This window comes from Lemur catta, chromosome 1 (genome assembly GCF_020740605.2).
Source record: "Lemur catta isolate mLemCat1 chromosome 1, mLemCat1.pri, whole genome shotgun sequence".
NCBI lineage: Eukaryota > Metazoa > Chordata > Mammalia > Primates > Lemuridae > Lemur > Lemur catta.
This window is the reverse complement of record NC_059128.1, coordinates 116,935,416-116,960,108: the sequence shown is the minus strand read 5'-3', so window position 1 is coordinate 116,960,108 and position 24,693 is coordinate 116,935,416. Positions and strand designations below refer to the sequence as shown.

The 24,693-nt window shown below is 51.9% G+C and overlaps 1 protein-coding gene across 1 annotated transcript in view; it reads left to right on the top strand.

Annotated features, from left to right (window-relative positions):
* The first annotated feature begins 10,036 nt into the window (after positions 1-10,036).
* Positions 10,037-24,693, top strand: part of RFX1 (regulatory factor X1) — a 30,363-nt gene continuing 15,706 nt past the window's right edge. Inside the window, exons 1-4 of the mRNA XM_045550674.1 lie at positions 10,037-10,212; positions 17,264-17,620; positions 24,258-24,367; positions 24,585-24,668. Coding sequence (XP_045406630.1) covers positions 17,311-17,620; positions 24,258-24,367; positions 24,585-24,668 — 504 coding nt within the window. The 5' untranslated portion in view covers positions 10,037-10,212; positions 17,264-17,310. The remainder of the gene's footprint in view (positions 10,213-17,263; positions 17,621-24,257; positions 24,368-24,584; positions 24,669-24,693) is intronic.

Below are 24,693 nucleotides of genomic sequence, written 5' to 3'. Positions count from 1 at the left end.
AGCTGGTGTGAACCAGCTTCGGTACACCACCAAAATGTGAAAAACACACGTACAATTCAAAGACTTGTTGTAAACAGGACCCATGTAAATCATTACTCAGATCTGGAAACAGGATGGTGTTAGCACCACAGATATCTCCCCGCCCCGTTTCCTCTTTCAGCCTAACCTCTCGCTCTCTTCAGAGGTAGCTGCCATCTGACTTTTGTCATCATCATTTCTTTCTTTTTCTCTTTCTGTCGTCTTCTTTTTTTTTTTTTTTGAGACAGGGTCTCACTCTATCGCCCAGGCTGAAGTGCAGTGGTGTGTTCATAGCTCACTGAAGCTTAGAACTCCTGGGCTCAAGCGATCCTCCTGAGTAGCTGGGACTACAGGCACATGCTACCACATCTGGCTAATTTTTGTATTTTTTGTAGAGATGAGGTCTTGCTATGTTGCCCAGGCTGGTCTCCTACTCCTGGCCTCAAGCGATCCTCCCACTTTGGCCTCCCAAAGTGCTGAGATTACAGGCGTGAGCCACCGCACCTGGACAACTTAAGCCAGTATCACTTCTTTGCTTTCCATTAATAGTTTTAACACCAGTGTGTTCATCCCTGACACAGACAGTTGAGTCTATTCCATTCTTTTTTGCATTTCTGTAAATTGCATTTTTTTTAAATCAAAGCACAACACAGTGGACACCTAGAAAAATTTTCACAAACTGAACACACCTCTGTAACCACTACCCAGGTCCAGAAATAGAACATTCACAGCCTCTACTCAGGGCAGAGGAATTAAGCTCCACCTTCTCAGGGGAAGAGGAATATGAAAGAATTTGAGTGTGTATGTTAAAACATCCACATTCATTGATAAATACTTGGGGTGAGACACTTTGAGGCTGTGCAAACATCCTGTTTCTCTTTAAAGTTTCCTGCACTAATTTTAGCGTTTATTGGTGGATCTTGTGTAGAAATTATAACTGTGGTGTTTACATCATAGTAATTATCTATGTGCCTTTTTCCTCCTATATTTACTATATATATATTTTTTCAAGACAGGGTCTCACTCTGTCGCCCACGCTGGAGTGCATTGGTGTGATCACAGCTCACTGCAGCCTCAAATTCCTGGCCTCAAGCGATCCTCCCACCTCGGCCTCCCAAAGTGCTGGAATTATAGGCATGAGCCACCACACCTGGCCAGCTATTTTAATATTACATGTGTACATATGTTCACAGAGACACTATTCACAATAGCCAAAAGGTGACAACAACCCAAATAACCATCCACAGGTGAATAAACACAATGTGGCATATGCGTTCAATGGAATGTTATTCAGACATAAAAAGGAATAAAGTCCTGACCCCTGCTATGATGTGAATGAGCCTCAAAAACATGATGTTGAGTGAAAGAGGCACATGAGCCCACATATTGTATTATTCTATTTATATGAAATGTCTGGAACAGGCAAATCCATAAGACAGAAAGCAGACGGCCAAGGGGAGGGGACTGGGGAGTGACTGTTTAATTGTTATGGATGTCTTTTGGGAGGATGAAAATGTTTTGGAACTAGATAGAGGTGGTGATTGCACAACATGGTGAATGGACGAAATGCAATGAATCGTGTACTTTAAAATGGTTAATTTTATGTTATGTCAATTTCACTTCAATTTAAAAATACAGCAACAAGGGCTCTGGTAATGGGCAGGTGTGGATTTGAATTCCAGCTCTGCCTCTTTCCTGCTGTGTGACCCTGGATAAGTCACTTAACCTTTCTGTGCCTTGGTTTCCTCGCCAGCAAAACGGGGAAGAGATAGCGAGTGAGTAAAATTCTTATGACAGTCTCTGGCTTATGAAGCAGGTGCTGTTTAAATGTTATTTCTGCTAGATGCATTCCCTTTGGATTAGAACTTTATCCCTTTGTCCTTTTCCCTGTCACAAACTCCTGGCCCATTACCCCCTGTCGGTGTCACAGGCCAAGGGCAATGTTCCAGAGGCAGAGGTCACATCTGATTGTGCCGCTTCTAAAGGGCTGATGAATAATACACTCTTTTCCTCTGCATCTGCATCTGCATCTTCTCCACGAAACTCCTCAAGGGACATACCCTTCTGCCCTGGTCTGGAGGTGGTGAACAACAAATATGCAGGAAGTATTCACTGCCTGATTTAACTGATGTGTCCAAAACCAGAAGCTTTTTTTTTTTTTTTTTTTTTTGAGACAGAGTCTGGCTCTGTCACCCAGGCTAGAGTGCAGTGGCATCATCATAGCTCACTGCAGCCTCCAACTCCTGGGGTCAAGCGATCCTCCTGCCTCAACCTCCTGAGGAGCTAGGACTACAGGAGCCACCACGCCTAGCTCATTTTTCTATTTTTAGTAGAGATGGGGGTCTCACTCTTGCTCAGGCTGGTCTCAAACTGCTGACCTCAAGCAATCCTCCCACCTCAGTCTCCCAGAGTGCTAGGATTACAGGCATGAGCCACCACGCCCGGCCTAGCATAATGTTCTTAAGGTTCATCCATGTTGTAGCATGTGCCAGTATTTCATTTAAAGGTAGCATGTTTTACACATTCTTCCACACCGTGCTTTTGCCCCCACTTACCAACAAATGCTAGAGATCTCCCCCTATTCAAACTCTCTAAGCATCGTTGTTATCCTATTTTATTTTTATTTTTTACAGCTGCATCGCATTCTGTTGTGTAAATGCCCCATAGTTAATTTCACTCCCAGAGACAAACATTTTTTTTATCGGTTTGCTCTTAGGTGAACACTGCAGTGAAGAACTTTGTACAAACATCATTTCACACATATGCAAGTGTATCTGTGGATAAATTCCCCAATGTGGGATTTCTGGCTCAAAGACTGTATGCATTTGTAATTTTTACAGACATTGCCAAATTTTTCCTCTCAGGGGTTTGATAAATTAACACTCCCTCTAGCAATGGATACGAGTCCTGTTTCCTTATAGCCTTACCAACAGAGGGTATTGTCAAACTTTGGATTTTTGCCAATATGACAGGTGAAAAACAGTATCTCAGAGTAGAGAAAAATTTGCATTTTCCTTACCACAAGCAAGGCAGACCAAAGTCCCATGTGCTTAAAAGCTCTTAGTTTCCTCTCTACTCTCTGATCACCTCCCTTGCCTATTATATATTTGGGTGGTTGATCTTTTTCTTCTTGATTTTATAGGAGATTGATTAATTGATTTACAGAGCCAGTACCAGGAGACAGGAGTTCTTTATATATTAAGGAAACTTACCATCTGGTTATGAAATGAGTTGTAAATATTTTTTCCCCAGTTTTCCATTTGTCCAAACTTCTTCTTTCTTTTTTTTTCTTTTGTTTTGTTTTGTTCTGGGAGACAGGGTCTTACTCTTTTGCCCCAGCTGGAGTGCAGTGGTGTCCTCATAGCTCACAGCAGCCTCAAACTCCTGGGCTCAAGAGATCCTCCTGACTCAGCCTCCCAAGTAGCTGAGACTACAGGCAAGCGCCACCATGCCCGGCTAATTTTTCTATTTTTTGTAGTAGAGACGGGGTCTCGATCTTGCTCAGGCTGGTCTCGAACTCCTGACCTCAAGTGATCCTCCTGCCTCAGCCTCCCAGAGTGCTAGGATTATGGGTGTGATCCACCACACCTGGCCATCCAAATTTCTTTAATAATGTCCACTAGCATTTATTAAGGACTTGATCCATGCCTGGTTTTGTCTTTTTCTTTTTTTTTTATTGGATATGCCTGGTTTTATGCTAAGTGATTTATACACACTATCTCATTTCCACTCTATTGATGAGTTTTTACCTCTAAATACTACAGCTTGCATCTTTGAGAAATAAGAACATTTTCCTACATAATCACAATACTGGTGTTTACAATCATTCCTCAGTACTATTTTATACCAAGTACATATTCAAATTTCCCTGAGTCTCTGAAATGACTTTTTACAGTTAGATAAAAGCAATGCTGGCCAGTGAAGCTTTCTCTGATGACAAAAATTTTCTATATCTGTATTTTCTAAAACAGTAGTCACTAGCTCCATGGGGCTATTGAGCATTTGAAATGTGTCTGGTACAAATGAGGAACCGAATTGTTAATTTTATTTCTTTTTAGTTACTTGTAGTTTTAATAGTCACATGTGGCCAGCGACTACTATAGGGGACAATGCACTTTAGAACCTGGCTTCCCAACCCAAAGACGTCTCACCTATACTCACTATCCTCACTTCTCTCTTCTCACCTGGCCCTCAGCCTATTGCAACGTGGTATCTGGCCCCCACATGGCAATGAACCCCAGTCCCATCCAGCCCAGCCTTTCCCCAAACTCTGTCACACTTTCAGTGGTCCACGAAAAACCCTCACTTGTTTAATCTGCACCCCTCCATCTCTAATCTCGAATCTAGGACCACTGCTAGCTTCTTCACTGTGTTCCAGGTAGATGCCCTTGAATAACAAGATGTTTCATTTTGTATACTTATATGTTTCTTTTGTCTGTTTGTACAAGTATGTTGTAATTTTCACAATAGCATTATATACTAGATCTTAGTGTATTTTATATACAGAGTATATCTCAGTGCTACATTGTTTCATTTTGGTTTTTAGAGTCAAAGCATTTATTAACTTACTTCCTTCAGGCTCTGCCCAACAAAATGTTGCCTTTCAGCAGGGGGAAAAAAAAGACAGGTTGATAAATGTCCCTGCAGATATGCATGTGTCTGGAGCATTTTCCCTAAAATCCCAGGTATTAATATTTAGGGGATTACCTCTCAGGTTTCGTTTTTGTTTTTGAATTTCAGTCCATCCCTTTCTTTCCCAACTCTTCCTTTAGTTAGGATGATGCAGCACCTCCAGGAGTCGATCTCCAAGATGGTCTTAACTCATCAAAACTCTGCTTGTAACATATTTTACAAAAGCTGTTTGTTTGTTTTTTTGTTTGTTTTTTTGAGGCAGAGCCCTGCTCTGTCACCCTGGCTAGAGTGCCATGGTGTCAGCCTAGCTCACAGCAACCTCAAACTTCTGGGCTCAGGCGATCCTCCTGCCTCAGCCTCCCGAGTAGCTGGGACTACAGGCATGTGCCACCGTGCCCAGCTAATTTTTCCTATATATTTTTAGTTGTTTGGCTAATTTCTTTCTATTTTTAGTAGAGACGGGGTCTCGCTCTTGCTCAGGCTGGTTTCAAACTCCTGAGCTCAAAGGATCTGCCCACCTCGGCCTCCCAGAGTGCTAGGATTACAGGCGAGAGCCACCGCGCCTGTCTGACAAAACCTGTTTAGGGGACTGTCCCCTGACACTAGATTCTATTTTATCCATGGATATATCTGCACAGTGTTTATATATTTAAACTTTTTTCTTTTATGCTATCGTGTACGTAGTTTGAAAACTTTGTTAGAAAAACCAGCCTGTTCGTCATTCTCTGCAACTCGTGTAGAGTAAGTAGAACTGTTCCAGCTTTTATGATGAATTGCCAGTGTCACAGAAGGACATCTTGTTCGCATTTTGACGTGCTAAGTGTCAGATTCTCATTACATGAATTGTCCGCACATTAGTGGGTGGTTTTTAATTTCTTTCTTTTTCTCTACCACCTCCCCCTCCTTTTTTGTTTGGCATAACAGGGTGGAGACCTCTTGCCACTGGTCTCAGGAGAGCAAGGTTGCAGTTTTGAAAAATGCTATAGTATCTGTGTCTCTCTTCATCAGTGCTATATATTTTTTTAAAGAGCTACTTTGTTGCTTTCACCAGTTTGTTTAGTATTCTGTCCCACAGCAGCCTTATTATTCAAACTTTCTATTCCCCCAGGGATGGACATCTACATTGCCTTTGACTGTCTGCCTTAATGAACATCCTTATCTGGTGCAAAACTCTCAATAAATGTAAATACTTGGAGCAAGACTATGTAGGTCTTAGATCTCCCAGTTTAACAGGGATGCAATAAGTGGCTTAAACAAGAGAGAATGCTTATTTGTCTCAGCTGGCAGACAGCCTGGGAACCCGGGGTCCTTGTTAGTTGCTTCCCCATCCTCCAGGGACAGTGGTTCCAGACTGGGGGTGTTGGTGGTTTTTTCTTTGTTTGCTTGTTTAGACAGTGTCTCACTCTGTTTTCCAGGCTAGAGTGCAGTGGCATCATTATAGTTTACTGCAATCTCAAACTCCTGGGCTCAAGTGTTCCTCCTGCCTCAGCCTCCTGAGTAGCTGGGACTACAGGTGTGTGCCACCACGCCCAGCTATTTTTTCTGTTTTTTGTAGAAATGGGGTCTTGCTATGTTGCCCAGGCTGGTCTTGAACTCCTGGGCTCAAGTGATCCCCCCACCTCAGCCTCTTGAGTAGCTGGGACTACAGGCGTAAGCCACCATGCCTGTCTAATTTTTCTATTTTTTGTAGAGATGGGGTTTCACTATGCTGCCCAGGCTGGTATCAAACTCCTGGCCTCAAGCAAGCCCTACTCCTTTTTTCAATAGCAGACTTGTCAAAGAGACTGGGACAGTTGTCCTCTAGAATACCTCACCTTCTGGATTTGCCTGTTGCTTCTTGATGTCATTTAACTTGTTCCTCTACCCCTTCTATTTCCTATAAACTGGAGGTTAGTTCAAGGGACTTGATTGGAGTCAGGTTTAACATCTTGGCAGGATGTGTCCTGAGAACTTCCTTGGGTCTGCTTGTGCCTCTGCTGTGATACTCAGCGTCACCACGGCTAACGCTGGTGACAGTCTGGCCTCTGTGGTGAAGTCCACTCCCCTACACCCAGCAAGCCCTCTGGCAGGTCATACTCGGGTGCCCTGAGCAGACCTTGTTTGCCAGTGTCCTCTCACCTTACGTTTTATAGCACCCATACATGATCACTGCCTAAATTGATGATTTTGTTGGCTTTTGAAAAATGGCAATTTCCTAATTCTCTCTTTCCTTCCACGTTTTTTAAATTTTCAGCTGGCTGTTTGGTGGCCTTGAAACACAACTACTACTGGGAAGACAAGACTATCCTAAATTCCTTCCTTGTAATTACCAATATTTCTAGGAAGGAGTTGGTTGAGAGCTGCTTCCAATGGCATCATAAATGCGTGTGTATTTTTTTAAACTGTTAAACAACTTGACTTATGTATTTATCTCACTGCTTGTGTCTCCCTTACTGAGATGCAAAGTCAAGGGACTTGTTTGTTTTCTTCACTTTTACAGCCCAGAGCCTTGCACCCAGGAAGCACAAAGTTAGTTGAACTAGGAAACTGAAGCTCAGAGAGGTGGAGCCACTTTCTCAATGCCAAGCAACAGAGCTGACATTAGAACCCTGGTGCTCTGAGCTTTTGTTTCTTTTTTTTCTTCCTTCTCCACCTTCATAGGGATAAAGGTGCAAAATTTAAGGGGGTGCCAAAAAACTCAGTAATCAGGATAATTCACAATTAAAAATTTATGTATATAAAACACACATAAAGTGCACAGATCTTGAATGAAGAGGTCAGTGAATCTTACATCTATACAGTTCCTCCTTTGGTATCCACAGGGCGTTTGTTCCAGGATCCCTCAGGTACCAAAATCTGCAGATGCTCAAATCTTTTATATAGAGCATAGTGTTTGCATATAACCTATGCACATCCTCCTGCATACTTTAAATCACCATTAGATATCACTTATAATACCTAATACAAATGCTATGTAAATAGTTGTTATACTGTTACTTTTATTGTTGTATTTTTATTTATTTATTTTTCCAAATATTTTCGATTTGTGGTTGCTTGAATCCATGGATGAGGAACCTGCCGATACACAGAGGGCCGACTGTATACGTGATGTGCAACCACTACCAGATAAAAACAGAGCATTCGTAGCCCCCGTCTTTTGTTTCCTGCCACGAAAGTTTATACTGAATGTTTTTGATGAAAGACATGTTCTCTGGGCTTGGCTGTGCACATCTTAAGGTTTTGGGACTTCTGGGACGTGGGGAAATGGGTTGGAGGTGGAGGTAGGGTTTCTAGGTTCCCTTGCCGACAACAAAGACCCCATGGCTGGTCCTGGGACAGTGATCTGCTTCACGGAAGAAGTGGCAGGGGCTGATTGACTTGCACTGCCAACTGGGATTTGTTCCTGTGGTGCCTCCTGTCTGGAAGTTTCATTAACTCTTGGGAGGACTCGTCAGCTGGCATTTTCAGGCGGACTGGGGCTGCTGCTACTGCTCCTCTCCCATTGCGGGTCACACCCAGGGCACTGGAAAGTCCCATCAAGGGAGACAGGCTGCCTGGGCTCTGTCTGCCGCCTCCAGCTGCCTAATCCTGGGGGAGCTACTTTCCTGCTCTGAGCCTACATTTGCTCACCTGTCAAGTAGGGGGGAATGTTACACTTTCTGGGTTTTTGGAAGGACTTTTCCGATCTCACCGCCTGATGCTTTAACCAGATGTTCCTGCCCTCAGCTCTTTCCCTCTGCAGTTCTCTCCACCTAAGCTTTATCAGGTTCACTTCTTCTCTCACCACTCAGGCTCATTCTAGGGGACACCTCCTCACATAACGCTGGCTACAAGATCCTTGCACCCAGGAAGCATAAAGTTGGTTGAACTAGGAAACAGAAGCTCAGAGAGGTGGAGCCACTTTCTCAACGCCACACAGCAGATGTAGAATTAGAACCCTGGGGCTCTGAGCTTTAGTTCCCTTTTTTTCTTCCTTCTCCACCTTCATAGGGATGAAGGTGCAAAATTAAGGGGGTGCCAAAAAACTCAGTAATCAAGATAATTCATATTTAAAAAATAAAAATTAATGCAAAAACTACCAAAAAATAAAAATATTAAAAAAATTTTTTTTAAACACAAGATCTGACTCTGAGCTTGCATGATTCACCTCACCCTAACCCCAGTGCTGGCAGATCTTGTCTTTATTTAAAATTTTGATGTTTTGTTGGTCATGGAATTCCCCCCGTTAATAAATCTTGATATTTAAAAAATACTGCATTAGAATACTATTTATGTTGATGACAGAGTTTTTGCGCCCAAGGCTCACCCTAGTCCGGGCCCTACTTCTGTCCCTTCTGCTCCTCCGCCTGTGCCTGGGCGGTCCTCTGGGGAAACTGAGGCACAGAGCGTGTGTGTGGGAGGGTGCGGTGTCCTGCTGGGCGGCTCGAGCTCCCCCCGGCAGAGGCCGGGCGTGACCTTTGCTTATCGCCCGCGGTGGAAGCCGATAATTAAGTCCCCCGCCTTGGAGAGACCTTTCCGGGGCGGCCGCGCTGCCTGCGGGGCCGAGATAGCTGCGGTCGCCCGGCAGTGGTGACCTTTCTTGGCCCGATGACGAGGCAGGGAGGGAGGATAGGACGCAGCGGCCGCGCTTTCGGGCCGACCTAGGCGGGGAAGCTGGGGGGGGGGGGGTCGCCGGGGCTGGGACCTGGAACTGGGACCTGGAACTGAGCCCCGCCTCGGTTGCCCGCGTCCACCGCGGAACAGCGCGGTAGGCAGTGGAGGACGTGCTCCCAGTGACGTCATCGAACCTCGGGCCCAGCGTCAGCCGCTGACGTCACAGAGGGGCTGGGCAGCGTTACCGCATTCTTTCCCTGTCGTCAGCGCAAGAGGCCAGAAACTGGCCCACCGAGGGAGCGAGAAGTCTGAAGGCGGAGAGCTTTCCTTTCTCGCCTTTTTTATTCGGTAAGGCCTCTAAAGTACGTAGGAACGGACTACAACTCCCGACTGGCCTTGCGTGGGGCGCGTGCGCAAGGCCTCCGGCCAGAGAGCGCGGCAATCCTTTGGATAGATTGACGTCCCTTCAGTCGAACCAGAAGGCAGATTTTACAGTCGCTAACCAATCCCAGCCTCACATATCCCACCCCTTTATTCTTAGTCCGCAGCTTCCTTGTGGGAGTGACGGGCTCCGCGGCCTTTGAAGGTTCAGTTTTCTTTGATGGACATTCAAACCGATGAATCAGAGAGCCGGGATGTCGAGAGGGTGTTGAAAAGCGTGCCTCGCGGCTAATAGCTTAGCGGCAAGGCCTGGCGCCGTCCAATCACGTCTCCCTGCGTCGCCAATCACCCATGGCCCCGCCCCCTGCGCGTGACGTAAGTAGGGTGGGTAGCAACAGTTGCCCCGGTGAGGGAAACGGAGGCGCCATAGCCACGGTAGTCGTGGCGACCAAGCAACCCGGCAACGCGAGTCAACAACAACAACCGACCGGCCGACCCCCACCCCCACCCCCCGGGCCCAGGGACCCCGGCACGTCCCGTCCCCCTCCCAACATCTACTCTGAGATCTCCGAAAAGCCCTTCCGCGGACAGAAAAGGGGAAAAGCCGAGGTAACTGGGGTGGCCCCGGGGAGGTGGGCCGGGCCAGGGCGGGCGGCAGGGCCGAGGCGGCTGTGTCGCTGTAATCACAGTCCAGGGGGAAGGGGCGGGCGGTCAAAATGGCGGCGGCGACTGTCTGGACCGTGGGGGAGGGGGCCAGGGCCCGGCTGGGGCGACACCACCCGCCCCCAGGTCCAGCGGCCCGGCCCCCGCGAGGGGCGGGCGCTTGAAGGCCAGCGGCAAGTTGAGGTCGGCTGGCCGGGGCAGGGGGCTTTTATAGGTCTGGAGATGCGAAGGGGCGGGCCTGGGGAGGCTGGGCCAATGGGAACGAGGGAGGGACGAGGTGGGGCCAAAGTGGATGGGCGGGGCCAGGCGGGAAGGTGTGGGCGGGACCGGCTGTCCCCCAGACCCCAAACCCACGTAGGGCAGCCACCACCCTGCCTTCCCGATTCCCAAGCGATCCTCTTGCCTTCTCCCTTAGAAGCCTCGCGGTTGTCCCCTATCCCAGGACTGAGAGCTTGGACAAGTGCCTGTTACATCTGAGGTCTCAGTTTTCCATCCTGTGAAATGGGGAGAATCACTGCCATTGCCCCTTTTCGACATTACAGGGACTCCTAATTCCTTCCAGGAGTTTTTCTAGGGCTCATCCTAGAGCCTTTTACGCCATCTGCTGTTTCTGAATGTGATTTGATAGATTAACTATTAGCTATTATTAATTTCAACACTACATTTCACTCCAAAACCTGCCTTATTTTCTCTGGGAGGAGGCGAAGGAGAGACAGTTTCCTGGAGTTGTGGGGCTAGGAGTAGACTTGTCTTTAGCCTGGAGAATTTGGTTCGCAGAAATCGAAGTCTATAGCAGAGATGAGTGATCGTTGAGTGACTGATTTAGAGGAACAGAAACCTGATTGCTTCTCCCTGGGCTGCTGTCTTAGACCTTGTGTGGTCCCTGGTTTAGGGGGCGGGGGACTTGTTCCTGGAGATGGGATGTTTACTTGTCCTGCCCGTCAAGGTATCCTGTTCTCAGAATGGGGAGCAAATGGCGCCTGAGGAATTTTCTTAGATTCCTTAACCCGCTTCTCTTGGCCAGACACATGTTTTTGTGTTAAGTGAGTGTCAACAGAATCATATGTCACTGAGGAGGTCCCAGCCTCCAGAGCCACGTGGGCAGGAGTGGTCAGAGGGAAGGGGAAGCTATCCACTTTTGTGAGAGAAGAATCTTTGCTACTGCTTTTCAGGGTGACAAGATCCGCCTGCTTGGGGAAGAATTTTTTTTTTTTTTTTTAAAGTAGCCAGCCAGGCAGGCCAAATCTACTTGGCTTGTTCCCTGTCTCGCTTTTGAGCTTGGCGTCAGCTGTGTGCAGGCGGCAGTCATTTTCTTTGAAATCAATCAATAAACTCCAACAAAAAGGATCATTTCAGGCTTTTCCCCCAATAATTTGAGTTTAGTCTGGGGAGTCTCACTTTTCTCCAGGGACTTTTCTTAGGCCAGGCCCTGTTTGAGAGGAGGCAGGACTCCTTGAACGTTAGGACAGGTGGAGATTAATTCTCGGTAAAAATATAGAAATACCAAGTTGCTAGGAAGATCATCAGCACCTGTTAGAAAGGCTATCTTTGAGCAGAAAGTGATGTTACCAATTATCTGGTCCTGTTGAGTGCCTCAGATTCCCCGCCCCCAATAACTTTTATAGGAGAAGGGCCAGAGCTCGAAGAGTCATTTGACTATGGTAGGGAGCACTGGCTTGGTTTGCTTGTCCTTGAAACAAGTCAACTGTTTTCTACTTGTATGCTGTTAAGGCAAGTTCCTTAACTTCTCTGGGCCTCACTTTGCTCTCATTTAATCTAGGGGCAGTAATCCTTGGTCATCATTTTAGTCTCATATTACTGTGCTATGGATCCCATAAAATAATACACGTTGGGTATCAAATGCATAGTAATTTGTCAAACTGTGTCAGCCTCTGCTGTCATTGTGACGATTGTCCCTTCCTGCTCAAGCCTCGGAATTACACCGTTGGCTTTTATTTTTGTCATTTTGAATCCAGTGAGAGCCTCGTGGCTTTTAAAACGTTGACTCACTTGCCGGGCCGTGTGGGTCGATGACAGGGATCCAGGAAGCCGGATGCCAGCACTCCAATTTGTAGTGGGAAAGTGTCAGTCCCTTTGCTGTGAAATGGCCTTTCTCTGGCTTTAGGAGAGTTGCCAGAAAGAAAAATCCTGCTTGGGCCCAGGCTCAGACTCAGTCTGAAGCCTCCCAGGAGGCAGCTGGGTGAGTTGGGGTATAATATCATGGGAGAGGTAGGGGGATCTGGGAAGGGTGTCTCTGAGCTGAGGTTTTCACCCTCCTCCTCTGTCACATGCCTGAGCATCTTGAGGCAGGGCATGGCCAGGCAGACCCGCCGGGGGACGCTGCCTTCGGATAGCAAGAGCACAGTGCACAGTCTTCCTAGGCTAGAGAAACTTTCTCCTCCTTGCTGCCCGGGCCTGTTCTGGACCAGCAGGCATCGCCCACCCCTGTAGCCACTTCTGGGAGGAGGCAGTAACTTTCTAACACAGTCTCACCAATCGATAGATTGGAACTGGCCTCTGATTCTCACTAGCAGTGTTCCTGGCACATTTATGCTCACCGGACAGTAGGAGTTGAGCCCCACCATGTGCCCCTCAGTTTTCTAGGTGCTGTGATGGGGACCTTTGGCAGTTTCTGAGCAGAGGTGTGACAAGATAGGATGTATGTTTTCTTTCTTTCTTTTTTTTTTTTTGCATTTCCAGTAAGTTTCCAGGTATGGATCTATGTTTTCAAAGGATCTTGTAGACTGTAAAGGCAAGAGTGAAGCCAGGAGCTTCATGGGTCCAGGCAAAAGATGACAGCAGCTCTGATCAGCCCAGTGTTGGTGAACACAGAGAGAAGTGCCTAGCCTTAGGAGAGGTTTTGGAGGAATAATTGACAAGTCTTATAAACAAATTGGATCTAGAGGACAAGGGAAACATACATCATTACATTTGATCTTCTCATTCTGGGGCAAATTAATTAGTGGAGCCATTCTATAGATGAGGAAAGTGAGTTTTCTTTCCATTTCCTTGGGAGGGCTTCACCCAGGATGTAAACTATTTGGTTATAAAAACTGGTATCTAAATCAGGGGTTGGCAAACCATGGCCTGCCACCTGTGTTTGTATAGCTGGTGAACTAAGAATCATTTTTAAATGATTAGAAAAAAAGGAATATTTTATGACTAATATTTCATGATGTGAAAATTATATGAAATGCACATCTCGGTGTCTAGAAATAGAGTTTTATCGGCACAGGTCCTGTTGTTTTGTTTACCTGTATTGTCTATGGCTAGTTTCAGACTACGGTGGCAAACTTGAGCAGTTGCAACAGAGACTGCCCACAAAACCAAAAATATTTATTGTCTGGCCCTTTATAAAAGTTTGCCAACCCCTAATCTAAAGTAATTGATTCAAATATCCTCCAAAAATAGTTGGTGGCTTTGAAGATAGGCGTAGCCACTAGTCCTTTTCTTGGCAGATTCATTGCCAAGGAATAGTTTCAGCAATTCCCTTGTTGTATGCGCCATGCTTCATAAAGAAAGGGGTCTCATGCTCAAATATATGGGGAATATACTTCATACTATGTAGCTATATGTGATTTATTGCTCTTTAGAGAGCACACCAGTGTAACTGCCTAATGCAGTCATCCACAAATGGAAAGAAAGTGTTCCGTAGTCAAATAATTATGGGAAACAGATTGACAATGAAAGTGCTGAGAAGTAGAGAAGTTGGTTTAACTCTTCATCGTTCTCCGGCTTTCAGGAACTCATCATTGTCTCCTCCCCTTCCCCCTGAGTGGAATGGACGAGGCCTGCTGGCTTTGTGTCCCTAGGGGGAGAAAGAGCCAGCCAATGAGGAGCTTTTAAAGCCCTTTCCTTGTGGGCGGGGCCACGGGGGGCATCTCTCTCAGGGCTGAGAAAGTCTGGGCCAGGGTTTCTCAAAGCATACCCTCAGGACCGCCTGCTTTGGAATCATCTGGGGGGCTAGCTAAAACAGACTCTGGAGCCATCTCAGACGGGTCCCTGGGCAGTGGGGCCCAGGAATCTACATTTTAACCAGCTCCCCAAATGCTGGTGATGCTGATGAATGCTAAAGTTGGATTTCCTCTTGACGCATCCTTCCGAGAATTAAAGGACCCTGTCTCCTTCCACCTTTATCCCCACCTGACATGGGTATTTGTTGAATGAATAATAAATAGCACCTGCCACTTGTGAGTGCTTCTTGGGTGCTGAGCTGATCTCCTTGGATCTTCACAGCAACCCTATGAACTGGTTGTTCTCATCATCCCCAGGTGACAGATGGGCAAACTGAGGCCTAGAAAAAGGTTGGTAACATGTTCCTAAGTTAAAAGACAGTGTCAGGGTTCATGTCAGGCAGGTCTGACACTAGGCAGATGGATGCTGATTGGCTACAGTGACTCGAGTACCCAAGCTGGGCCAGACTTGGACCCGAGGGTGTGAGGAGCCCCCAGGGAGGCAGCCTCTCTTTTGCTGGCAGGAAGGAGTTTTGGGGAGGGCAGGGACTCAATGAAGATGTATTCTCCTTGTGCAAGGCAAGCAGCAGCCTCTTTCTTCCCCAGGTGGGCAAGTTCCCTGCTGCCTGAGTCTCTGGGCAGGGGAGCAGTGAGGCTGGCCACCAGCCAGGTGGGGAAACCTCAAACAGTTCTCCATCCTGCCCACCTAGTGACCTGACCTGGCAGGGAAGGTGGCCCTAGGGCCCTGCTGGCTCTGCCCACACCAGCTAGCAGGAAATCCTCTGGCCCCTGCCCAGCCCACTCCAAGCCCAAGTGACAGACCCCAGTTTCCTTTGTCCTGAGCAGCCCAAAGCTCTGGCCACTGAAGGGAAGGCAGGGCCAGGAGGCTTTTTCATCTTTCCTGGAACCTTGTTAAAGGTTCCAGGGCAGTGTTGAGAGCCAGAGCCCTTTCCTGAGTGCTTCTGACATGCCAGATGCTTGGCAAGGTGTCGCCCACATGATCAGATTGAACTCCTCAGCAGCCATGCATGGCATAGCCTGCTGTCTTCCCATTTCACAGATGGGGCAGTAGAGGCCCTCCCTGAAAGCCATACAGCTAGGAGGTAGCCAAGTTCAAGTCATGCATCCGGCCCTGTCCAGGGCCTGTCTCTCACCTGCCTTGCCCCCTGCCGCCTCTTGAGTTTGGCATCACAGGGCAGAACCCAGATGCTGGGGGAGGGAGATACGGAAGGCATGAAGAATGTGCTCGGCCTCCCTGGGGCTGCTCAGGCCGGCTTCCAGCTCCCTCATCGCGCTGCCCTAACTAGGGCCTTGAGCGGGTGGCGTAGCCTCTGCAGGTGGTGCTGAGGTCTCTCCTTCAGAAAAATGGGGAAGATACCGTTTACCGATTGTGAGCAGCAGATGAGCCCTGCGCCTGGCATCCTGCGTGGGGCTGGGGGCTGAGAGCATGTATCTGGGGGCCAGAGAGACCTGGGTTCAAGTCCCTCCCTTACCGGTTGCTGCGAGGCTTTCAGCACTCCCTCCTGAGCTTTGGCTTAGCTCCCCTGCGAAATGGGCGTGCTGGTGCCTCCAGCATGGGGCTGCTGGCAGGAGATAATCCCAGTGGAGGGTTCTTGGAAAAACAATAATAGTTGTTTTTCTCCTCCTCCTTCCCTTAAAAATGTCCCCCTCTGGGTCATCCTGTGGCTGGAGGGCCGCCTGGGTGCACCGCACACAGGTGCTCAAGGGTGAGTGCAGAAGAGCCTCCTGTTTAGTGCCAGTGGGGGCTCAGAGTTGCCCAGGGTCACAGCCAACTGCAGGCAGGGCTCTCAGATGCAAACACCTCCAGACGCCAGGCAGGGGCTGTGACAGTGCAGGGGGTTGGAGCTTCTTCTCTTAAGCACTCATTTGTTCCACTGTCTCTCAAATGCTCAGGAGCTGGGGACAGGCTTCTTAGTGCAGGAGCCCCCAAACCATCTGCCCATCCCCTGCTGTGGCAAGAGTGAGCCAGAGGGAGGCTGTGCCCAGCCCAGCACCTGGGAGAAGGACCATGATCCTTTAGTAGCCAGAAAAGCTGCTTCTGCCACCCAGCTAGGCCCGCCCCATTGTGAGGTCAACAATGGCTTGTCCCCGGCCTCGGAAGGGCACCGTCCCCTGAGGAGCTTACATCTGGCATTGAGGCCCATAACCATCCCCAGGCAGAGGGCCTGAAAGCTCCTGTGGCCACAACCAGCTTAAGGGGGCGTTTTAGCCTCACATGCCTTCCCGTGTCTGGCACCCCACTGGGAATGATACCCAGTCGAGCATCCAAGTCCAGATGGTGGGCACGTAGGGAACTGGCATGGGTTTGCTGTGAGGGACGGCTTTCTGGCAGTAAGCTGACTAGTCAGGGGTGCAGAACACCCAGGGTTCAAAACTCAGCCCTGCCACTTACTTCCCTGCTGTGTGGCCTTGGGCAAGCACCTTAACTTCTCTGAGCCTCCGCTCCCCATCTGGCAGACCACACCCAAACCCAGATGTGGTGGTTGCAAAGTTTAAAATGAAATAACATAGGGCAGTGCCCAGCACAGTGCCCAACCTACACAGTGCTCAGGAGATGTCACCAGGCTCCTCGGCTGAGGGGAAGGAGGCAGGGAAGAGGCTGCCTCTAGCATCTGGGAGCCGGACCCAGTGAGAACTGTACCATTCATCTCCGGGTGAGGGCACAGAGCCACCAGACATGCCCGAGTTCCCCCCCCCCCCCCGGCATGGGGAAGTGTGACCCTACAGGATGTGGGGGTTCCCTGGGTGCCAGGGGCAAGGAAGGAAGAAGGCAGGAGTCCGGCCTGGGGTGAGCAGAGGCACAGAGTGCGGATGCAGCCTCGGTCCATACCCTGTTGTCCTGCTGGGATGGGTTGGATAGATCTGGCCACCAGCCTTGGTATTTAATTAAGTTACTGATGAACCCAAACGCATCTCCAGGGAGCCGGGAGGTGTCCCTGCTTTCTTCTTCCTGTAAATTAATTCCTGTTTTTCCTTCTTTTGTTTTTTTTCCCCTCTCCCCCCTCCCCTTCTTTCTTCCCAAGGAAGAGGAAAAAAAGCCTTATTTATTATCATTTTCCCCACCGTTGGCATGGCAACACAGGCGTATACCGAGCTACAGGCAGCCCCGCAACCATCCCAGACACCGCAGGCCCCGCCACAGGCCCAGCCCCAGCCACCACCCCCGGCGGCGCCGCAGCCCCCCCAGCCTCCCACCACTGCCGCCACCCCCCAGCCCCAGTATGTCACTGAGCTGCAGAGCCCCCAGCCCCAGGCGCAGCCACCGGGCAGCCAGAAGCCGTACGTGACGGAGCTCCCGGCCGCGCCCACACCCTCGCAGGCGACCGGCGTGCCCACCGCAACCCCTGCCTCCCAGCAGTACATCGTGGTCACCGTCTCCGGTAAGTGCCCTGTGCTCGAAGCCAGGGACTCTCTGAACAACTCTGAGAGGAGTTTGTGGGACATGGGGGCATCTCTGGGGCAGGGGTAGTTAGGCCAAGCAGGGAAGCCTTGGTCCCTCCACACCCCTTCCCACCAGGGCAGTTCTTACAGCTGTTTTTATGTCCATCCCCAAGTAAGACGTCACCAGAAGGAGGATTGGGCAGTGGAATCAAAGTTTGCGACAGCAGCGCACCAGCCCCCTGGCCTCCCTGCCCTCCCTGCCTGAGTTTCCTCATCTGTGAAGGGATCTTCACAGCTTCTGGTGCTCGGGGGACATGTGAGAAGTGCTCACAGCTGGGCCGGCCCAGAGTGGGCACTTCAGGGAGGTCAGCTGGGGGACCTAGAGGTGTCAACTCCCCTTCCTAGAAGAGCTGCCCTGTTGTTGCTGGCGGGATCTAGGGGCCAAGCTGGGCTGTTGGCTGGGCAAGTTTGTGAGTGTGTGGCTGTCCCTTGCAGCCTTGGGGATAATGACCAGGCACTTGGGTCATGGCGCCCCCAGGGTTTTGTCTCCCCCACACCCTGGTTCCTTCCAGGACATGAGCAGGCTGAGTGACAGGGAGCAGAGTGTAGGGACAGGCAGTGACTCCTCCAAGGGACAAGGGAGAAGGACTGGGCTCAGAATCAGGACTGGGCGCCATTAGTGGTGGTTGTTTTTTTCTTTAGTTTTTTCTTTATTTTGCTTTCGTTCTCATGACATACGCCGAGGCACACAGGACTTGGCAATATAGCAGCACTGCCCTGGGATGCCAGCACCTTTCTAGCTTGCCTGGGGCTGCCTGAGGGCAGGTCTCCGTCCCGCCTGACCCAGTGCTCCGAAGGGGACGGCAGCACAGCCCGGGTGTCAGGCTGGATTAGCTCAGTTTTTAATGTGCTCGAAGCTGGCCCTGGTCCTTCCTGGAGTGGAAAAGGAAGTGGCCAGACCGTCAGGGCATCCTGAGAGGTGTGGAAGGGGCAGATCACAACAGGGTTGGGGACCATCAGGCCATAGAGAGTCACCAAAATATATAGCAATTGACATGGACCTGCAGAACAGAAGAGATGGGGCTGGGGCTCTGGGTGGTGTCCCTGAGGCGTCTTGCAGAGTCTATATGGGAGGTCCAGGGTCCCTAGGGAAGACTAGGGGCAGGGACATTCAGGGGATCAGGGCAGTGACTACTGTATGGCTGGTAAGGAGGAGTGTCCACACTTAGTGCCTGCCTGTGTGGACACAGCCCTGCCTTGGTAGAGGTCACAGCCTGGGTCATCAGGCTGAAACCGCCAGTGGGTTCCTGGTGCTGCCCCACCCCGCCATGCCGTCACCTCTGTCACCTCTGTCTCATGCTGCGCTCCTGGTCCCTGACGCTACAGTTGACCTCATGGGGGACAGGGTACCATCAGATGACCAGAAGGACCCCTTCTCCTGCCCAGGTCCTGGGATCCATCTGCACCCACTTGCTCTGCCTTCTTGCTGCTCCTCAGGGGCAGAGGGGCCCCATGCCTGTCTCTGGCCACCCCCTCTAGGACTTGCTCCTGTGATTGTTCCTACTGATCCCCACTTTGTGGCTTGATCTTTCCCATCCACCCATAAAGGTGGAACAGCCCCACTTGCACCAGGAACTTCCAGTTCCTGCACCTCCTGCAGCTGGTCCCTTCCTCCCAGAGATGCCCTCCTATGAGGCCTGCAGGAGCCCACACTGTGCCCAGGGTCTCTGCCCACCTCCCGGTGGGCCCTTCTTGGTTCTCTCTGCCATGTCCTCCTCATCTCCCCAACCTCGTTAGCAATGGAGGATGAGTCCTGGGCTCACCATTAGTGGTGAGTAGTTTTTCCTTCATGGTGGCCTTGTCCCATGTCACAGCTCTCAGTGTCCACATTGAGGTCTCCACCCTGTGCCTCAGCCCTGAACCCCAGGATCCCGTGTGTAGCCACTATTGGCCCTTCTGCTCAGGGGACAACAGGCCTCTCGAACCAGCGAGGCCAAACTGAATTCTGGATTTCTTTTTCCCCTCTTCAAATCTTCATTCCTTGGAGATGTCCTTGTCCTTCCAGGCCCAGGGTCAGCTTTGATTCCTGTCCTATTCATCCTTGAGCTAGACCTCTTGGCTCTACCTCCTAAACCCATCCAGAACCTGCCTGCCTCTCCACCTCCACGGCCTCTGCCCTGGTCCAGCCTCTGCCCTCAAAGTCTGTCCCCCCACAGCAGCCAGAGGGAGCCTGTTCACTATTGTTAGTTAGGACCCCTCACATCCTAGCTCAAGGCAGGTGTGCCTGGGGCACTCTTTGAGAAACCCTGGCCTAGGCTTTCTCAGCCCTAGAAGAACTAGCCCTTTCCCCCCTGCCCCACCTGACCAAAAAAAGGGCTTTAAAAGCTCCACACATCCTTTGCCTCTGCTAACAAATGCCAAGCCCCCCACCTCTGGCCTCTCAGCCACCCAGCCCCACCCACCCCCTCACGTACTTGCTCCAGCGCCTCTGGCCTTCCTGCAGTTCCACAAACCCACCAGGCTCAGTCCCGCCCCCTGGCCTTTGCACTTGCAGTGCCCTCTGCCTGGAGTACTCCCCTCTCAGACCTTCTGGCAGCTTGTCCCTCATCTCCTTCAGGTGTCTGCTCAGATGCCACCTTTCTGACTTCCACACCTCTCTATCCTCCCTGCCGCCACTGTTCACTCTCTGTCTCTATTATTTTGCCTTATTCTTCCTAACACTTACCACCACTTAAAGTTATAATGATGATGATGGTGGTGGTGGCGGTGGTGCCCATCCCCATTGCCTGTGAGGGCCAGGGCTTTGTCTGCTAAGTCTTTGTAGAATGACTCCTGAACACCAGCCTGACCCAGAAGAGCCCTAGAGGAGGAACACCTAGCATAGCCATCGTGTGACCAAGAGCTTGCAGGAGGCCTCACCTGTCACCAGTGTGTCTGATTGGTCCTGCTCCTCCTGCTGGATGTGGGTCCTTGCTGCCTCAGGATCCGAGGTGCCCAGAGCAAGGGTCTGGAGGGGCATGCAGTTCCAGGCCCCAGCACATAGGAGGGACAAGGAGTCCCTCCTCTCCTTGCCTTGGCACCTCCAGCTCTTCCTGGTTCTCCCCCGACGAGGCCTGGTGCTTAGAGGTCATGGCCTTGGTGTGGTCTTTGGGTTGGACAGACCGAGGCCAAACTGTCACTAGCTATGGGGCATGGGCAGGTGGCCTCCGTCTGCCCACCTTGGTGGTGGTCCTTGCGGCAGACTACAGCAACCCTGCTGTCCACGTAACTCTCCTGGGCTCACTTGTTTTGACAGGTGGTAGTTTAGTCATCTATCACAGTGGTCCCAGGGAATTTCATTTCCCTGCTACCAGCAGGAGCGAGCCTGTCCCCGGAAGGGTCACCGGGCAGTGCTTCCTTGATTTGTTCTGGGGAAGAGGAGGTTGGCTTGAGCCCTGTGGTCCGCCCCCGCCTGCAGTGATTTCCTGGCCTTTCTCTGTGACCCTCCTAGGAAAGTGTCCCTTGTCATCTAAGGGCAGCCAGGGCCACGTGAGCCAGTCCCTGGGGGAGGGGGGTAACTGACACCAGCAAGCCACCTGGGATGCCTCCAGAGCCAGGAGCAATTGGAGATGGCCAGGGATGGCGGGGAGTCAGCAGGTGGAGGGAGGGAGGGTGGGCCCTGGGCGAAGACCTGGAACCCAGGGCTGGAGGCCAGCTGAGAGCAAGACCGCAGGCAGCTCCCCAGCCCTGTCCTGGCACGCCCTGCCCTGCCCTGTGGTGACTTTGGAGGTGGTGGGACGAAATCTCAGGTTTCCCTGGTCAGGAGCAATGCTAGATCCAGAGATCTGCATCCTTAGGCCATCAGACTCCTGCCCAAACCCCAGGTGGGAGGAGGGTGCTGCGGGCCCTGGCAGCCGCCCCCAGGAAGAGGAAACTGAGTTGGTCTGAAGGGGATAAGAGCCAGCCTGATGGAGGACAGTGTCCAGCCTGTCCTCCTGCTGTCTCTCACTTGGGCTTCTTGGGAGTCCAAGAAGACTTGTGTCCATGACAGGGAAGTGGAGGGTGTTTGTCAGCATCCTCCAGCGCAGATGGGGAAACTGAGGTCTGAGCAGACAAGGGACACAGGTGCCTGGGGCAGAAGGGGCCCAGAGGCGCTTCTGAGAGCCCCTGACTAAAACCGTCCCTGGGAGTAAAGGAGCAGGAAGGGGAGGGCCAGGTGGCCCTGTCTGTCCATGGGGAAGAGGGGCAGGGGATGCCGGGGCCCAGCCTGTCCCAGCTCGGAGCCCAGCCTCTCAGCTCCCTTCATCTTCCCCAGGTAGCTGATCTGAGGCGTGAGGAGGTCTAGATGGGGAAGTGCGGGGCCCAGAGACGTTCGTTTATCAGAGTCAGGGACAGGAAATCAGCCACCACTTCCGGACCTGAGACTGAGACAACAGGGGCTTCCCCGGCCTTGTGCACGTACCCAGAATGGAGATCTCAGGCAGGCAGATGCAGATGGCTGTAGACTCAGTGCTCCCCGCCCCATACACTTCCCTTCCTGGCTCCCCCACCCCAAAATGCAGCCAGGGCCAGGCACAGTGGCGGAGGGGCCCTGCCCTGGCCACAGCAGGCAGGGACGCACACACAGGAAGCCCCTCCTCCACGAGAGTAGACTCACCTCTCATCTTCATGGTATATCCTGTGGTGCCCTCCTGGCCTGGTGGGCATGGGGGTCCCAGCCTTGAAGGCTACCTCAGAAGCAGGAGACAGGCGGCTGAGGGTCCCACTCAAGAATCCACCAGCCCCCCACTCACTGCCCACCCGGAGCCAGGCAGAACCCTCCATGGGCTTCCTGGACCAGGCACCATTCCTTGGACTGGGCCTGGCTCGTGCCCACAGATGCCCAGGTGTGCAGGGCCCTCACGTGACTCAGGCCTGTCTCGGGTTTCTCCCAGAGGGGCTGTCTCAGTGAGGGCCTCCTCCCTCCTGGCTCAGGGAACCCTAAAGCAGATGTGAGGGAAGATTCCAGCAAAATATAGGGATGGAACCTGCCAGAATTGGCTGCACGGGCAGCTGGCTGAGCAGGCCTAGGAGTGTCCAAATGCTAGTGCCACAGCCCGACATGTGGCAGCAGGGAGACTTCCCCTGACACCTCCCATATCTGGCAACCTCTGTCCCCAACACACACACCCCGTGCTCTGCCCCCAGTGTGGCCTTGAGGTCCTTGCACCTACCCAGGACAGCCCTCCTGCCCTGGCCAGGCCCCTCCCCTGTGTCTCCTCACACATGCTCTGGATCTTAAGGTGTCCCCAAAGACCCCCAGCTTACTTTTCTTCCTATGCCCACATGCTTGAGTCTGCACAGCAGTGCCCTTGGGGCCCAGCCCATTCAGGACCAGTGAGTCCAGATGGGGGCCTGTGTCTTGGCCTGCCAGTTCCCAGCTGGGTGACCTTGGGCAAGTCACTTCCTCTCTCCTGGTCTCTGTTTCATTACCTGAAAATGGGTAATAAAAGCTCTTACTGTCTCCAGCTGCTCAGAAAGAGCCTAGCCTGTTACTCTGTCACTTCTGTCACTCCTCACCCACGGCCCTTCAGTCCTGCCAGGGCTAGATAAGCCCTCTGAACCCCCACTGCAGGGAGGGCAGGCACACGTTTGCCCACAGCTCAGCTCCACCTCTGGAGCCACTGGGGTCAAGCCAGGCCACGTGGAGGGAGTGGGATCAGAGGATGGCTGGAGCAAGGGTCTCCTGGCCAGTGCCTCTTGGGGACACTCCCTGTTAATCATGCAGGAAGATGTACATGAAATTTGACCTGTGCCCGCCTGATAGCATCACCGAGCACCAGCCTCCGTCCTCACCCCACAGCACAGTGCTGTCCCGGCCTCATGAAGGCCCCGCTTGGGAGAGGAGTGTTTATTCCAAGACGGCAGGCAGGTGCTCTGCGTCCGCTGGGGGGATTAGCTCCCCAAGGTTGTGGGTATAAAGCCACCTGCTCACCCTGCTGTTCCTACAGAGGCGGGCAAGGATCGAAGAGGGCCAGGCAGGCACCCCTGGACAGACAGACAGACAGACAGAGGGGGAGGGGCGGGCCAGCACCATGTTCTATGATTGCTTCTTCTCAGCTGCCTGTCAGCGTGAGTAACCGCCTCCCCAGCTCGCCCCACCCCACTGAGGACAGGAAGGCTGGGAGCGGCTCTTGGCAATAGGCCAGCGAGGCCCCCTGGAGACCACTCCTCTGACCAGCTTCCTTTTGTAGGAAGCCAGGGGTCATCCCAGGGAAGGTGGTTCCAGCGCTTCAGTGATTCCAGAGCTGCCAGGACCTGGGGGGTGGGTGTATCACTGCTTGTCCACAAGTCCTGTCTGCTGGGAAAAGGGGTCCAGCCCTCTGGGCAGCCTTGCTACTCTGCAGTCACCCCTTTTCCTGGTCTGGCTTCAGGACAAGGAAGGTAGGGGGGCTGCTTCCAGACCGTAGGGATCCTGGGCCTCCTGCCCCTCCTCTCCCTGCCACATGGAGCCCTGAGAGGCATGGTCAGGGCTGGCCAGGGGGCAGGTAGGGCTCTTGGAGAGTCCTGGCCTTGTTGAGGGGCAGCTTCAGCCTGTGTCGTCCCTGCCAGATGGGCCCAGGCTCTGGGTGGGAGCAGGGGCACAGGCAGAGCTGACCCGGTGACCCCTCCCCACAGAAGGTGCCATGCGGGCCAGCGAGACGGTGTCGGAGGCCAGCCCGGGCTCCACAGCCAGCCAGACCGGTGTCCCCACTCAGGTGGTTCAGCAGGTGCAGGGCACCCAGCAGGTAGGACATGGCCCTCCCCAGGGTGCAGGGGAGGGCAACTGAGGGGAGTAGTGCAGGCTGGAGCCCCGAGGGCCTTGTCTCCCCTCCCTGCCTTCCTGCCAGAGCCATCTGCTCACCTGCTCTTATCAAGATGTGCACTTCAGCCGCCCTCCACCCGCCGGGCCGGGCCTTCCTGGGGAAACAGCCTGGCTCAGCTCCTCACACCTTGCCCCCGCAGCGGCTGCTGGTCCAGACGAGTGTGCAGGCCAAGCCGGGCCACGTGTCACCCCTCCAGCTAACCAACATCCAGGTGCCCCAGCAGGTAAGGCCACCACATCCGGCCCTGG